The sequence below is a fragment of the Poromitra crassiceps genome, assembly GCF_964638095.1.
Source record: "Poromitra crassiceps genome assembly, chromosome: 9".
NCBI lineage: Eukaryota > Metazoa > Chordata > Actinopteri > Beryciformes > Melamphaidae > Poromitra > Poromitra crassiceps.
In genome coordinates, this window is record NC_139630.1 from 3,531,310 (window position 1) to 3,545,081 (window position 13,772).

Below are 13,772 nucleotides of genomic sequence, written 5' to 3' on the forward strand. Positions count from 1 at the left end.
ATAAAACCAATATTCAGTAATACCAGAGATGCTCACAGGTCATTTTTTGCAAGTCAAAGTCAAGTTTCAAGTCTTTGGTCACAAGTCCAAGTCAAGTCTCAGGTCTTTGGTCACAAGTCCAAGTCAAGTCTCAAGTATCTTATGGATGAGCGTTCTATCATCTGCTGCATGCCATCTGGTCTGCTTAGAACACTGCATAGCTAAAACTAAGGAATTCAAAGCATGTACTGTATTATCCTCACTCCTTTATCTATTAGCATACATTATCAGCATTGATTGGATGACATCAGTATAGATTTCCTTAATGTTAATGCACCAAAAAAAAAGAAAAAAAAGAAGTAAAAAGTAAAAAATTTTACAAACGACAGAACACGACAGGAAGTGCCTTGCTATCCAGGTCGGTTTCGTATGACATTCTTAACTAAACCACCAGTCCTACTTAACTAAAAGTTAAGTAAAAAAATATCAAAAGAACTTTGACTTCAAAAGCTCAAAAACGTTTGTGGCATTGCCAAACCCCCCCGGAGCAGGGCTGGGTCTTGAATGCTGGTTTTTTCAGGCTGGCTAGCGAGGCCTCCCAGCCTGTAGACATGCAGGTGGAGGGCATGTGATGTCTTGTGCTTCATCAGAACAGAATTCTCTGATCTTCTCAAAAAGATACTTCTGCCTGGCCATGTCCAGTCCAGGCGGAGTCTGTACAGGAAGAGGCTTTAATGGCGGACGGGCATCTACGTTGCGTAGCAGCTGAAACTCCACTGGTTCTGCTTCACAGTGTTTTCTGGCGACAACCACACCAGGCCTCTGCGCATCAAAGCTGTAAAAGAAAGAAATGGCACATTTAAAATCTTAATAAAATAAAATAAAATAAAATAAAATAAAATAAAATAAAATAAAATAAAATGGGAATGATAATTACCTGAAGTGCTGGTAACTCTTTATGTGTGGCAGTTTTCTGAAGTATTGTGTCAGGTGTTCTTGCCAGTCGTAGGTTTTAAAACACACAGTGCCGTTCTCATGTCCGACAAGCTGGGGGATGTTCACATGTGCCACAGGAGAGCTGTCAGTCACAACCTTTTCGATGTCGGCCAAAGTGCACACTTTGCGCTTCCTGAAACACTGCTTGACCAGTCCAAAACACCAGTCGGGGCCAAACTTGGTGTGGCCTACAATCAGGAAGTGAATGCTCAGCTTTAAGTGTTGTTTGTGCATCGTTCTCCATGCGGCGTACCAAAGAACAAAGTTATTTTTGTTCTGCCCACTGCAGTTGTCACAGTGAAGGTCCACATCTTCTTCTCCAACTCCATATTTCTTGAAAAAATGATGCAGGTAATTGATGACTGCATTGCTTCCCTTGCCTGATGCCATGCCCTCATCAATCAGGTAATTCACTTGCTTAGGCATGCCTTCACAGTGGACACCAAAAAGGCCACACTTGCGTGGAGTCAAAAAATAGACAGGCCCAGGCTGTTGTGGATCAGAGGGGTAGTGCACCTGAGAGACGGAGAGATAGGAAAAAGATGAAATACAAACTGTAATCTGTGTGTGTGTGTGTGTGTGTGTGTGTGTGTGTGTGTGTGTGTGTGTGAGAGAGAGGTGTGATAAGATAAATATGTATTCTCACCTGTTGTGCAAAATCAAAACTGTAGTGCATGGTGATCGGCCTGGTTGCAGGTTTGTTCTTCCCAAATGACAGCTGCAACTCGTCACAGGTCTTTCTACAGGCGGCAGTCATCTCTTGATAAAGTTTTCGCTCCCTTGCAACAGAGTCGAGATGCACTTGCTGCTTCTTGACACTGTCAGATTTCAACTCATCTGGTTTGTTGATGCTCTGGATGATTCGGTCGTTGTTTTGTTGGCACTGCCAGCAGAGATCCGTTTTAGGCTTGGTGCTTGCAATGTGAGGGACCAGTGACTTCCACAGCCTTGTGAAGCTGCACTCGCCAACCGCACGCTGCCCTGCAAAGACAATGTTTTTATGAGCATCACTGTACTTTACTTATCAAAAACAGATCACATAGAATAGCCTAATGGTTAAAGACACACACACACACACACACACACACACACACACACACATTCATGTCGCATGTTTTATTGGGTCAGAGGTTTGGAATGGAGAAGGCTGCGGAATGTTTGCATAACTATGACAATAGAAGTGTGTGTGTGTGTGTGTGTGTGTGAGAGAGAGACTAATACAAACTTACCAAGCTGTTCCATAGCATCTTTGTACAGGCGCCAGACTGAAGCTTTAGAGGCAGAAGTTGGCAGAAGCTTAGCACTAAAGTCTCTATGCGCGGCATGACGACCGGGCAAAGGAATAGCGTGGTCCTCTGCATAGTTTGCTATGAATGTAACGACTCTTTTGATGTCATCATAGCCGAGGTAATTCTTGTTTGTGCGTGGTTGTGTCTTCCTCTGCCGTGGGACCAATCCATTCTCTTTGTAGGATTTGATAAGGGCTTTCAGAAGCTTTGTGCTGATGCTGGAATAAACAAAATAAAACATTAATAATCAGATTTATATTTTTTGAAACAGTCTTTATCCTGACATTATAGCCTAAGCTAGTTTGCAATGTTTGTCCCTTGCTTAGGCTATAAATGTCACGATATATAACAAAGACTGTTTCAAAACTTTCAATCTGTTTCAATAAACTCTTTCAATAAACTAAATCTTGTTTGTTTGCAAGGTTAGAATAACACTAGCGACTATCAGCTTACAAAGAGTATTTAATGCAAGAGTCGGAATTTCAGTCCTGAAAAACAATAGCGCGAACGCCATTTTGGCGCGCAACAAACAAAGACGACCCAACATGGCGGGCCTGCACGTTTGCACACATAGGTTGCCGCCATTTTGACAATGACCAACAATGCCATGAAGATGGCAGCTCTACACGCTTCTCTTGCAACATACTATCTTTGTACTGTAAACATGGGCACGCTCTCACACTATCTCACACAGACAGACAGACACACACACACACACACACACACACACACGAGTTAAGATAGATATGAAACTCACCCAAACGCAAAGCAGAAGGTCTCACGGCAAACAACAGTCGCCTTAACCATGTATTGCGTTCGGTTCTTTTGTCGCTTTTTATTCACTTGCTTTGTGGCTTGAGTCATGTCAGAATCATTCGTCAAAGCGTGATACACAGCCATAATAGCGATATCTCTACATTCTGGCGACATAGCAGAGTAATCCAGCCTCGTGTTGTAAATGACGTTGTCACAAAGTTTCTTACTGCAGGAGATTGGCTGGTGAATAGAGTTCTCTTTACGCCTGGCCTGGCATTTGCAGTCAAAGTTCCGTATTTTCTCGATTTCCTGATCATAATCTGTGTCCACGGTTATGGGATCCACTGATGTTAAAATCGCTTGCACGCTTTCAATGACTGCGCTGTCGGGCATGATCTCCGCCTCGTCTGGGTCTGGATCTGCCACCACGTCTTCAGGAAAATATTCTTCATCGTCCTCATCGTCGCTTTCATCAGCGCCCTGTGTGCCGCCGGTCATGTAATCCAGGACATACGAATTCATCAATTCTTCACTGTCCATTCCACCTGGAATGGTGAATTTGTTGAGGAGAGCAGCAACGGCAGAATCATTTTTCTTCATTTTCGCCTGGTGCTTGTCCATCTTGTCTCAGTCTCAGTCAGCTGTTGAATGTTGATGTTGTGTACAGCTCAGGTGGCTACTGAATATTTATGCTGGTGCGCGTCCTATCGCGCGCCGTGATTGGCGGATAGAAACAAAGGCCGGCCGACACCCAATCGATACTACTTATGCAAATCCAAGACACAGCCTGGCTCACTCCCGTCTCCTTGACAAAACAGGGACTTTTATTTTACAAAATTAACGCATTTAATGACCCCAAAACGTCTTCATTTTATATGGAATGGATAGTTCAAATAATATATTTTGTACTATTGGGAAAAAGAAAAAAAAACATTTTTTCAAGAAAATACTTTTGACGCTCTGCTGTGAAGAACGGCCACGGCCGAATTACGGTCCCTCTCGCCAGCTGGTGTCACAAATGTGTTTCTAAAATGTTCAGTCTCGCTATCCACGATGTTGAGATGGTGATACTCTTTTCTGAGCGCGAAGCGGGCAGAGAGACTTGATTCAGTTCATATGCTCTCTGCTTTTGATGACCGTTCACTGTCTCCTATGGGGACATTGAGGAAGAGAGTATGATCCGAGTGGTAGAAAAAAACGGGTTCCGCTCCTGTGGCCACAAGAGACCATCTTGTCCAACAGGCTCGATGCCTGGGAGCATCTATGTTCCCCGTCCCCATTACGGCGCACCCTCCAGAGGGGATACGCGCTACAGTTTGCCCACCCACGTTCGACGGGACCCCCGATCTGGCCGTGGAGGAGGACGCCATGGACGGCTCCATGCGTCCAAAATTGGACCTTCGGCGTCTCAAGTGGTGTGCGTGGAGGCAGCCGTGGCTCCCCTCCGCGCGAGGGGGATCCGCGTCTTCCTATATCTCGACGACGTTCTCTTAGCGGCAGACTGCAGGGTCCGTGCCGCGGAACATACCAAGGTGGTGACCGATCACCGGCAAACCTTAGGGTTTTGGTGAACTGGCAGAAGAGTTGCCTCGTCCCAGCGCAGGCGGCGACCTTCCTGGGGCTCGAGCTATACTTCCTGCGAGCCTTTCGCCAGAGCGACAGGCTCGCACGGTTCGGACAGCAAGCCAAGGACGTTAGGTCTGTTCCCTCGGTGTCAGTGCATCAGTGCACAGTGATGTTGGGCCTGATGGCCTCAGCACTGCATGTGCTCCCGCTAGGGAGGCTACACATGCTCTCGTGGTCCAAATATGGTTCTCAGGCTTCGCCTGGACTCGGCCGGGGACCGTCATCGCAGGGTTCCTCTGACAGGTCAGGCCTGGCAGGCGCTGGCTATATGGGCGGACCCCCGTTACCTCTCGAGAGGTACTCGGTGGGGCCCTGTCCCGCTCAGGATGGTGATTCGCACAGACGCCTCCCTCTGGGGAGGGGGTGCGATTTGCGGGCATTTTTCGGCGAACGGCCGGTGGGAGGCTCAGGAGCTTCGCCACATAAACATGCTAGAGCTGAAGGCGATTCGCCGGGCTCTGCCTCAGGACAAGCCCACCATCAATGGCGCCGTGGGCCCATTGTTGGTTGGGAGCTCTCTTGGGGACCGCACTGCCGGACAAGTCCGCGTGCGGCCAGACTCGAAAGAGAACGTTGCCTCCGCAGTCCCCCCGGCCTGCGGAGGTAACACTTCCAGCGGCTCACACATAGGCACCATGTGCTGATTCGCTCGGACAATAGGGCAGCGATCCCCACCTGAACAAACAGGGCGGTGTGCGGTCGGGGGCGCTGAACCATAGCGGGGATTCACCTGTGGGTGTATCCCCGTCTCCTTTCAGTGTCAGCGGTCTATCTGCCGGGACGGCGGAGTTACGACCGGCCTGCTGTCTCGAGGCAATCCCCGTTATACGGAGTGGTGCCTCCACCCTCGGGTGATGGAACAGGTTTGGGCCAGGGTTGGTCGCGCCTGCGTCGATCTCTCGCATCGCAGCGCGCGACACACTGCCCACTGTGGTTCTCGATCCAGGAGGACAGCCCCCGTTAGGTCATGACGCGCTAAAAGCGCACGCGTGGCCGAGGGAGGGGCGCTATGCGTTTCCCCCGACCCCCCTGATCCGTCAGGTGTTGGACAGGGTGAGGGAACAGCGCCTCCGGCTCGTTTTAGTCTGTTTTGGCCCAGGCAGACATGGTTTGCGGACCTGGTCTCCCTGGCGCAAGATCCGCCATGGGCGTTGCCGGTACGGGCCGATCGCCTATCCCAGGCGGAGGGGGAGGTGTTCCACCCCTCCCCAGGCAGGTGGAAGCTAGCGGTCTGGCTCCTGAACCGGACCAGTTGCTAGCCCAGGGCTTGCCTGATAATGTGGGATGCACTATGCAGCAAGTAAGGGCGTGGATCCAGTGAACTGCAGTGTGCGACCAGTTCTCTGTTTCCTTCAGAGCCTGCCTGACGCGGGTCAGTCCCCGCAGTCGTTAAGGTGTACGTAGCCGCGATTCTGCTTTCCATATGGGAATTGAAGGGAGCCCCGTGGGGGCGTACCCTTTGGTCTTGCGCTTCATGAAGGGGGCGCGTAAACTGCGCCCGCCGTCGCGGTGCCTTTTTTCCCCAAATCGGACCTGGTTACGGTGCTGGACGGGCTAACGGGTCATCCGTTTGAGCCCTTGGACTCCGCCGATTTAAGGGTTCTGTCTTTAAAGACCGCGCTGCTGCTGGCCTTGTCGTCAGGAAAGAGAGTTGGTGAGCTGATTGCCCTCTCGGTGCAGCAGGCCTGTGTGGTTTTGGGAATAATGGGCGCAGGGTTACGTTGCGACCTAACCCGGCTTACCAACCTAAGATTATTAATGTCAGCTTTAGGTCTATGGTCATAGACTTATCAGCATTCTGTCCCCCGCCGTTCAGTTAGAGACGGGTGAGGAGAGACGTTTGCTCATGCTGTGCCCCGTAAGGGCGCTCTCGGCCTATGTGGCCAGGACGCGTTCTTTACGCATTACAGATCAGCTGTTGGTTTGCTTTGGGCAAAGGGCCCAGGGCGGACCCCTGTCCAAGGATCGCTTATCACACTGGATAGTGGAGGCGATCGCGTTGGCATACTCTGCCGTGGGCAAGGTTCCCCCAGAGGGTATCAGGGCGCATTCTACGCGAGGTGTTGCGACATCCTCTGCGTTGTTGCGTGGTGTGTCAGTGGAGGACATGTGTGCCGCGGCCTCATGGTCCTCTCATCACATTTTTGTCAGGTACTACAGTCTCGACGTGTCCGGTTCGCAGTTCGCGCACGCGGTGCTGTCGGTGGCAAGAAAGTAGTATCGTTGCCACTCTAATATGTCAGACGGTTAGGCATAAACGTTGCCATATGGCCGTGGTTCACCGGTGCCTTTCGGGTCGCCCTGTGGGGTGCTCCCGGCAGCAAGGTCGGTTGAATGGAGGCACTAGTGAGAGCTTGAGTTCGAAACGAAGTAAAACATTAGGGTTGTCCTACAACCCAGGTTTTACGAGTGAGAACGAGAGCTCTCACTACCCAGCCTTGCTGTGTCGATGCGTCACGGGGTGCGTCGGATCTCAGCGGGCTGGAAGAAATTAGAGTGATTATCCCTGGGCTGGCAGGACGTGACGTAGTCACGTGGATCCGTGTCAGTCCCAGGGGGTACCACGCCACCTACGGGTGGGTGGTCAGGTTTTAATGAAAAGTAATTTTGGAGCAAAATAACAGTCTTCCATAGGGCTGCGTTGCAGCGTTTAAGGCACTAGTGAGAGCTCTCGTTCTCACTCGTAAAACCTGGGTTGTAGGACAACCCTAATGTTTTTCTTCATATTTCTGACAGAGGCAGCATTCCTCCACGGTGCTTTAAGCTTGCCAGATAACATTTTTGTTCTAACAGGCGCCACACTATCAATAACATTCAGGACAGTTGCATTGAAGATAACAAGAATGTCATTGACAGAGGTAGGAGGAGTAGAAGAGGAGGAGGTTGTTAGAGGAGAGAAGAAATTTTCCATGAACAGAGAACTAGAGCTAGGAGTAATGTTACGTCTTTTGATGGTTTGTGATCTGGTAATGATTACAGGGGAGATCTCCATTACAAAAAAGATACAGAGGTGGTCGGACAGGGCAACATCGATTTTGGAGATAGATGAAGATTTAAAACCCCTCGAGATGACTAAGTCCAGGGTATGGCCTCTGTTGTGAGTAGGGCCAGAGACATGCTGGGACAGTTCAAATGTCTCGAGTAAAGTGATCAGTTCTTTAGCATAATTGTCATTAGCATTGTCAATGTGAAAATTGAAATCTCCAGAAATAGAAATGCAGTTATATTTTATGGAAATGAATGACAATAGTTCAGCAAACTCATCAAAATAGCTACTTGAGTACTTCGGTGGTCGATAAATAATAAGTATTAATACAGTGGAGGAGCTCTTCAGGGTGACAGCGAGATATTCAAAGGAAGAAAAGTCTCCAAATGTTACCTGCCTACATTGGAATCTATCAGAGAAAATAATTGCTACACCCCCCCCCACCCCCCCCCCCCCTCTTGTCAGGCCTGGGAGTGTCAATAAAACTAAAGTTCGGTGGGGCTGATTCAGAAAGAACAGCCATATTGGTGTCCTGATCCAGCCAGGTCTTTGTCAGAAGCATTAGGTCCAGATTGTGGTCGGTAATCAAGTCACTGACGAGCAAGGATTTGTTTGACAGTGACCTCACATTGAGGAGAGCAGCCTTGATAGGTTTGGGGCCAGAGACCAGCTTATTGTTGTTGAAAGGGAAGCGGGTAGACGGGGCTCACCTGTGCTGGTGACCAGAGATTCTGGCTGGCTCGTGGCAGGCAGCCCACCTGGCCACAAGGGGGGGATAGTGATGTTCGAATGGGGAGCAGGGAGGGGGCCGGAAGTGACCGGAGGGCAAGGGAGAGTGGTCAGTGGAGATTCACGTAGGAAAAGTGGAGGGGACGGGGTGAAACGCTGAATAATACTACCAGAGATATAATGTCAATCTTTCAGGGTGGCTAACTTGCGGGAGATATTAGTGGCCAGGACTGTAATTCCTTTATTGTTGGGGTGAAGATTGTCATGTTTGTACAGATGGGCTGAATTCCAGAAAGAGTTGAAATGATCAATGAACTCGTAGCCACATGCGTAGGTGAAATTACGTAGCCATTGATTACAGCTGAAGATACGGCTAAAGGATTCAGAACCTCGTCTGAGGGTGGGAATCAAGCCAGAGAATATACAGATTTTCCCCAGGCTTTCTATCGTATCAGCAAGGGTTTCGAGGTCATTCTGCAGCTTCACTGATTGTGCTCACAGGTCACATGCTTTATTTTAGGGGGCATTTAAAAGCCCCATCGTCCCAATTCCAAGGGCAATTTTTGATTTGCCCCAAGCACCTGCTAATTTCCTACACTGACACACACAGATTTTCATAGTTGTTTTTCTTTATTTATTGTGCCTGTACAGATGGCTGCTATGTTCATACTGCACAGTCTTTCTTTTGAATAAAGAGTTTATTAACCAGCTCAGTGGCCTTGTGGTTTGAGTGTCCGCCCTGAGACTGGGAGGTTGTGAGTTCGATCCCCGGCTGACGGTACGTGCACATCATGAAACGCTCGGCGGCTTGCCTCCTGTGAAAGCCGCTTTGACGCTGCATCTTGATAGGCTGTCTTGCTGTATTCTCGATTCTGATTGGTCCATTTCAACCTCGCGCCCCCTGCCGCTGGAACCGCCCAGCGCTTCGGGGTCGCAGACTAGATGCGGCTTGTCTCTGAACGGCTTCACGCTCGCGGGGCGGGACTAGGGCGGGACCTTTCGTTCCAGCTACCCAATGACAGCTCTTTCTACACATTTCGTCCCATCCCCCATCTTCTCTGTACCCCGATCTTTCAGTCACACACATTTACTTCCCCAGAGTCAAAAAGCCGTGACAATGGAAACCCTGGATGAAAGAGTGATCCTCGCCATGTCCCAATTCCCAATACTTTACGATATCCAAAACGTGGAGTTTAGGGACAAAACTCGAAAAGAGGCAGCTTGGCTGAGGGTTGCAGAGATTGTCAACTATCCCGGTAGGTTGCAAAAAGCAATATTTGATCAAAAAGAGCTGTATGTTTTGTAGACGGTCAGTTATTTATATAAATAATGTTCTGATGTTGTGATCGAGCAGAGCGACCAAAACCACCATTGTTATTGAACTGAAATCATGCTGATATGTTATTCTAACGTTATATTGGATTAAATAGTATCACCACCTTCATTATTATAAAAAGCACTCTGACTTCAGTAATCTTTCCAAAGCTAAAGATACCCATTTCAAAGTAATGACTGAGATTTATCCATGTAACGAGTTTCAATGGACAAAGAATTAACCTTGATTTAAGTAAATGTAGATTTTTTGATTCTGATATAGAGTCTGCAGAACATTTTATTTTTGGTTATTTATTGATTCTGTACAAGACACTCAACCGCCCAACTTATAATACAATGATAATGATTTTGGAGTTTTAATGACAGAAAATAAATTGAAATGATGTGCAATAGATTATTTGATAGAGAAATTCACTTAACAAAAAAAATTACAGTACATTTCTACATTTCTGTGTGCATTTAGATCCTCATGTATGTCATAAAATTTCAGATGTCTGTTGGAGGGAATAACACCTAATTCATATCTCTGCAATTGTCCCACACAGTCAAGGAGACCATGAAAAGGTGGAAAAACTTGAAAGACTACTACAGGAAGTTGAAGACTGGCAACAAAGGCCAAAAAAAGTGGAGCTGCCCCGGACACCACACCCAAGTGGAAATACATGGCCATTATGTCGTTCATGGAACCACATGTAGGATTCCGTGAAACGACCACCAACCTCAGCCTCCGTGCTCCCCCCCAGCCAGCAACCGTGGGCTTCACCAGCAGCGAGCGCCCCGGCCCGTCCAGCAGCCAGGCAGGGCCGTCCACCAGTGGGAACTCCAGCATCCCCCCCCCGGCCTGTCGAGCAGCAGGAGCTACAGGCCAGCTCTGCCATCCACGAGCCCCCTGCCTCCTCCACCAACACCCCCCGGCCTGTCGAGCAGCAGGAGCTACGGGCCGGCTCTGCCATCCACGAGCCCCCTGCCTCCTCCACAAGCACCCTCCGGCCCCCCCCAGCACGCCAGGCAAATGTTCGCCGGCAACTCCATGGGTCGCCGGCAACTCCGAATACCCGGCAGCTGCATGACAGCCAGAGTCGGCCGCAGATTGGCAGGAGGAGGAGGCCCGCTGCTGCTGGAGAACCCTCGAGCTTTGAGGAGCGGCTCCTCAACGCACTCGAGAACCAGCCAGGGGATGGCTCAGCCAACCTGGTGGCAGCAGCTATTGCTGCATGTTCTGCCGCAGCAACTGCCACACCCCCTGTCCCTGTCCCTGATGAGGATGAGCTCTTCCTCAGGAGCGTGCTCCCAGACCTCCGGAGGATGCCTCTGGCAAGGAGGCAGCTTGCCAAACTCCGCATCATGGAGATAATCTATGAGTATTCCCAGGGCCAGTAGTGTCAGAGTACATGTAGTTAAGCAGTTATTGAGAGTTGATTTGAGTGAAAGTGTGGACCTGTGGTGCCACTGGTCCACACTTTAACTCAAACCAGCTCTCAATAACTGTCTAACTGAAACTATTCCCAACAGTTTTGGCATTATTTTTTTTTTGTTTTAATTGAGTGTTACTCCTGATGTTTTCATGGTACGAAGCTGGTTGAATGTATAGGCAGATTGCCATGCGTGCTTTTTTTTTCTGGTTCCAGCACAATCATCACTTTATTGATCCTAGCCACTTTGACCTTTTTTACTTTCAATATACCGTACCTAAAAAGTGTTCTTGTTTGATGTGTTTTTTGTACTTTACTTGAATAATAAAGCCTTTGATAATTCATCCTCTTCCCGCAAGTAATTCAAAAATGTGGTGTCTATCAATTAACGGCAAAGGAAAGTCTCAAAACTATGATATAAAATTGCATTTGATCTCATATTTGAGACGTACCTACAGAGTTGGAGGGCATTTTGATCTTCTTTGAATTCCCACTTCCCATTAGTGTTTTATTAAGTCTATGTATTGCTAAGTAGATAACAAATATAGGCCCATTGTCCCTAAAGTTAATATTTACCAAAAGAATATAATTTCTCAGGAGATACCCGTCACATTTAAAGAATCACTGTGCAATACCTAACCCAATCAGCTCAGGAAAATAAAACTTATTCTAGAGAGCTAACACTGTAATCCACTTTTATATTTGCTCACCATTCTTATCTTGCCTCTTTTCACTGTGCATACCTTAACTTCAGATTAGATAATAACCCTTGTATGTGTATACCTTGAGAGCAAAGCAATCAGGAATCCAGTACAAGGTTCCCACACCTTCCTCAACATCAAATTCAAGGAGCTTTCAAGGACTTTCTAGGACATTGTCCCACAAATTCAAGGCCCCAATACAGCAGTTTGATACATGGGTCAAGGTTAATAACTGTTACAACAATACACATATTTATGGTGAATACTATCAGAAGCTCACATTCAAAAAGAGAGGCTTCAATGTTTTGTCTTCCCGCTTCGATCATCTGCTGATTATTTGACTTATTTGACTGAGGAAATAAATGACTTGTTTTGGCTTTGTACTGCTTTAGCAAGGTCAGATGCTCGTTAAGATGGAGGTTAGGATATTAACATACACAACAAGTAGTATTAACAGATTTAAACGGTAATAACAGATGTAAACAGTCTTATGAGGTAGTCCCAAATTTTTATTTGACACTTATAATCTGGCAGTGAATAAAATAATATTCTCAACAGGTTATTTGAAATCGTTATCAGGATGATTAACTGTGTCCAAAAATAAGCTACGATAAGGGGTGATAGCAGTTATGTCATGAGAGAGTAATTGTATTTATAACGGCACAAGTTGTTGTTTATTGAGGGGCCCTTTACACGAGGACAGTTTCTGTAAGAAACGATACAATAGCGTTTCCTTCACACCTTTTCCTTCACACCTTCTCGGGCTTCTCCCCCGTTTACATGAGCGCTGTCAAATTTTTAAAACGCTGTAATGTACATGCCAGGTCGCTAGGTGGCAGTGTGATGGTCAACGGGGCATTGCTCGTCGCTCCAAAACTTGGAGTGCCGGGTCAGCCTATAAATACTTCCGCAACTTCCTTTCAAAACATTTCTCTCACAGCAGCGGTAAACATTGAACAGAATGGCGAAAGCTAAAAGCAAGTCCGACTACTTTGTTTGGACGGAGGAAGAGGTCGAGTTGTTGCTACGCACAAGTCGGGCCTACAAAACCACCAAAGAGCATGAGGGTGTAGATTGGGAGACCGTGCAGACGAAGTATGCGGACATTTTGTCAGAGTTCATCAACCTATATCCTGCACGAGATGAGGAAGGCACCACGTTCCCCCACGACAAAGCCGAGATTTCCAAACATCAGGTGGCGTCAAAACTTAAGGCGATCCGGGGGAAATTCAGACAGGCTGTAGCCGCACAACGACGGAGCGGTTACGGCCGAGTTGTGTACATTTTCTTCGAGCTGTGCAAAGATATCTGGGGTGGGTCGCCAGCCACTACCAGCATTGAGCATGGCATCGAGTCAGAGCAGCTGATGGAAGAGACTTCTTCCACTTCAACTGACCAGGGAGCAAGCCCAACTGACCAGGGAGCAAGCCCTGAAACCGAAGAAGCTGACGAGGTCGAGGCGGCCAACATTGGGACCAGAAGGGACCTTATTCAGGTAGATTTGGCTCATTATTCCTCCCGTTAGGCATTGCGTTCCTATGTGCCCACCAGTAGCAGGGGACAAAGGGGGTAACGTTATGCCACAAGCTAGGCCCCACAGCCTACATGAACACAACACAAGTTGTGTTCATCACTCGTAGCCTAAATAATTATGTGGTTACATTGACTCAAGGCTACAAATGAATAGAAATACTGTTCTGTACTTCATGATTAGCTGTCCATGGTTTTCTGTATTGCTTTTGTGTAACACTTTGTGTGTGGGACATAAATCACCCTATAAAATGTAGCCTATCTACTCTGGTTTGTTTATGTTTGAGTTGTTGCCTCTTAACGATAAATGAAAATGTTTATACTAGTTTCTTTCTGGAAGCTAATATTTCCATTGCCACATTTATAACAAACAAATGAATTAATGTACATATTTTCCCTCTGCTCTTTTCAAGACACGGCTCCAGAACCACCG

At 47.7% G+C, this 13,772-nt stretch overlaps 2 protein-coding genes across 2 annotated transcripts in view; one reads left to right on the forward strand and one right to left on the reverse strand.

The window, feature by feature from the left end:
• LOC310781877 (fish-egg lectin-like) overlaps positions 1-13,772 on the forward strand; it is an 880,613-nt gene that overhangs the window by 243,559 nt on the left and 623,282 nt on the right. The gene's annotated exons all lie outside the window — the stretch shown is intronic.
• On the reverse strand, positions 400-1,819 carry LOC310782533 (uncharacterized protein). The gene is made up of 3 exons (XM_083643206.1): positions 1,622-1,819; positions 917-1,491; positions 400-814 (listed from the first exon to the last, which is right to left on the reverse strand). Exons 1-3 carry the CDS (start codon positions 1,730-1,732, stop codon positions 565-567), a joined length of 936 nt encoding a protein of 311 aa, XP_083499332.1. The 5' UTR covers positions 1,733-1,819; the 3' UTR covers positions 400-564.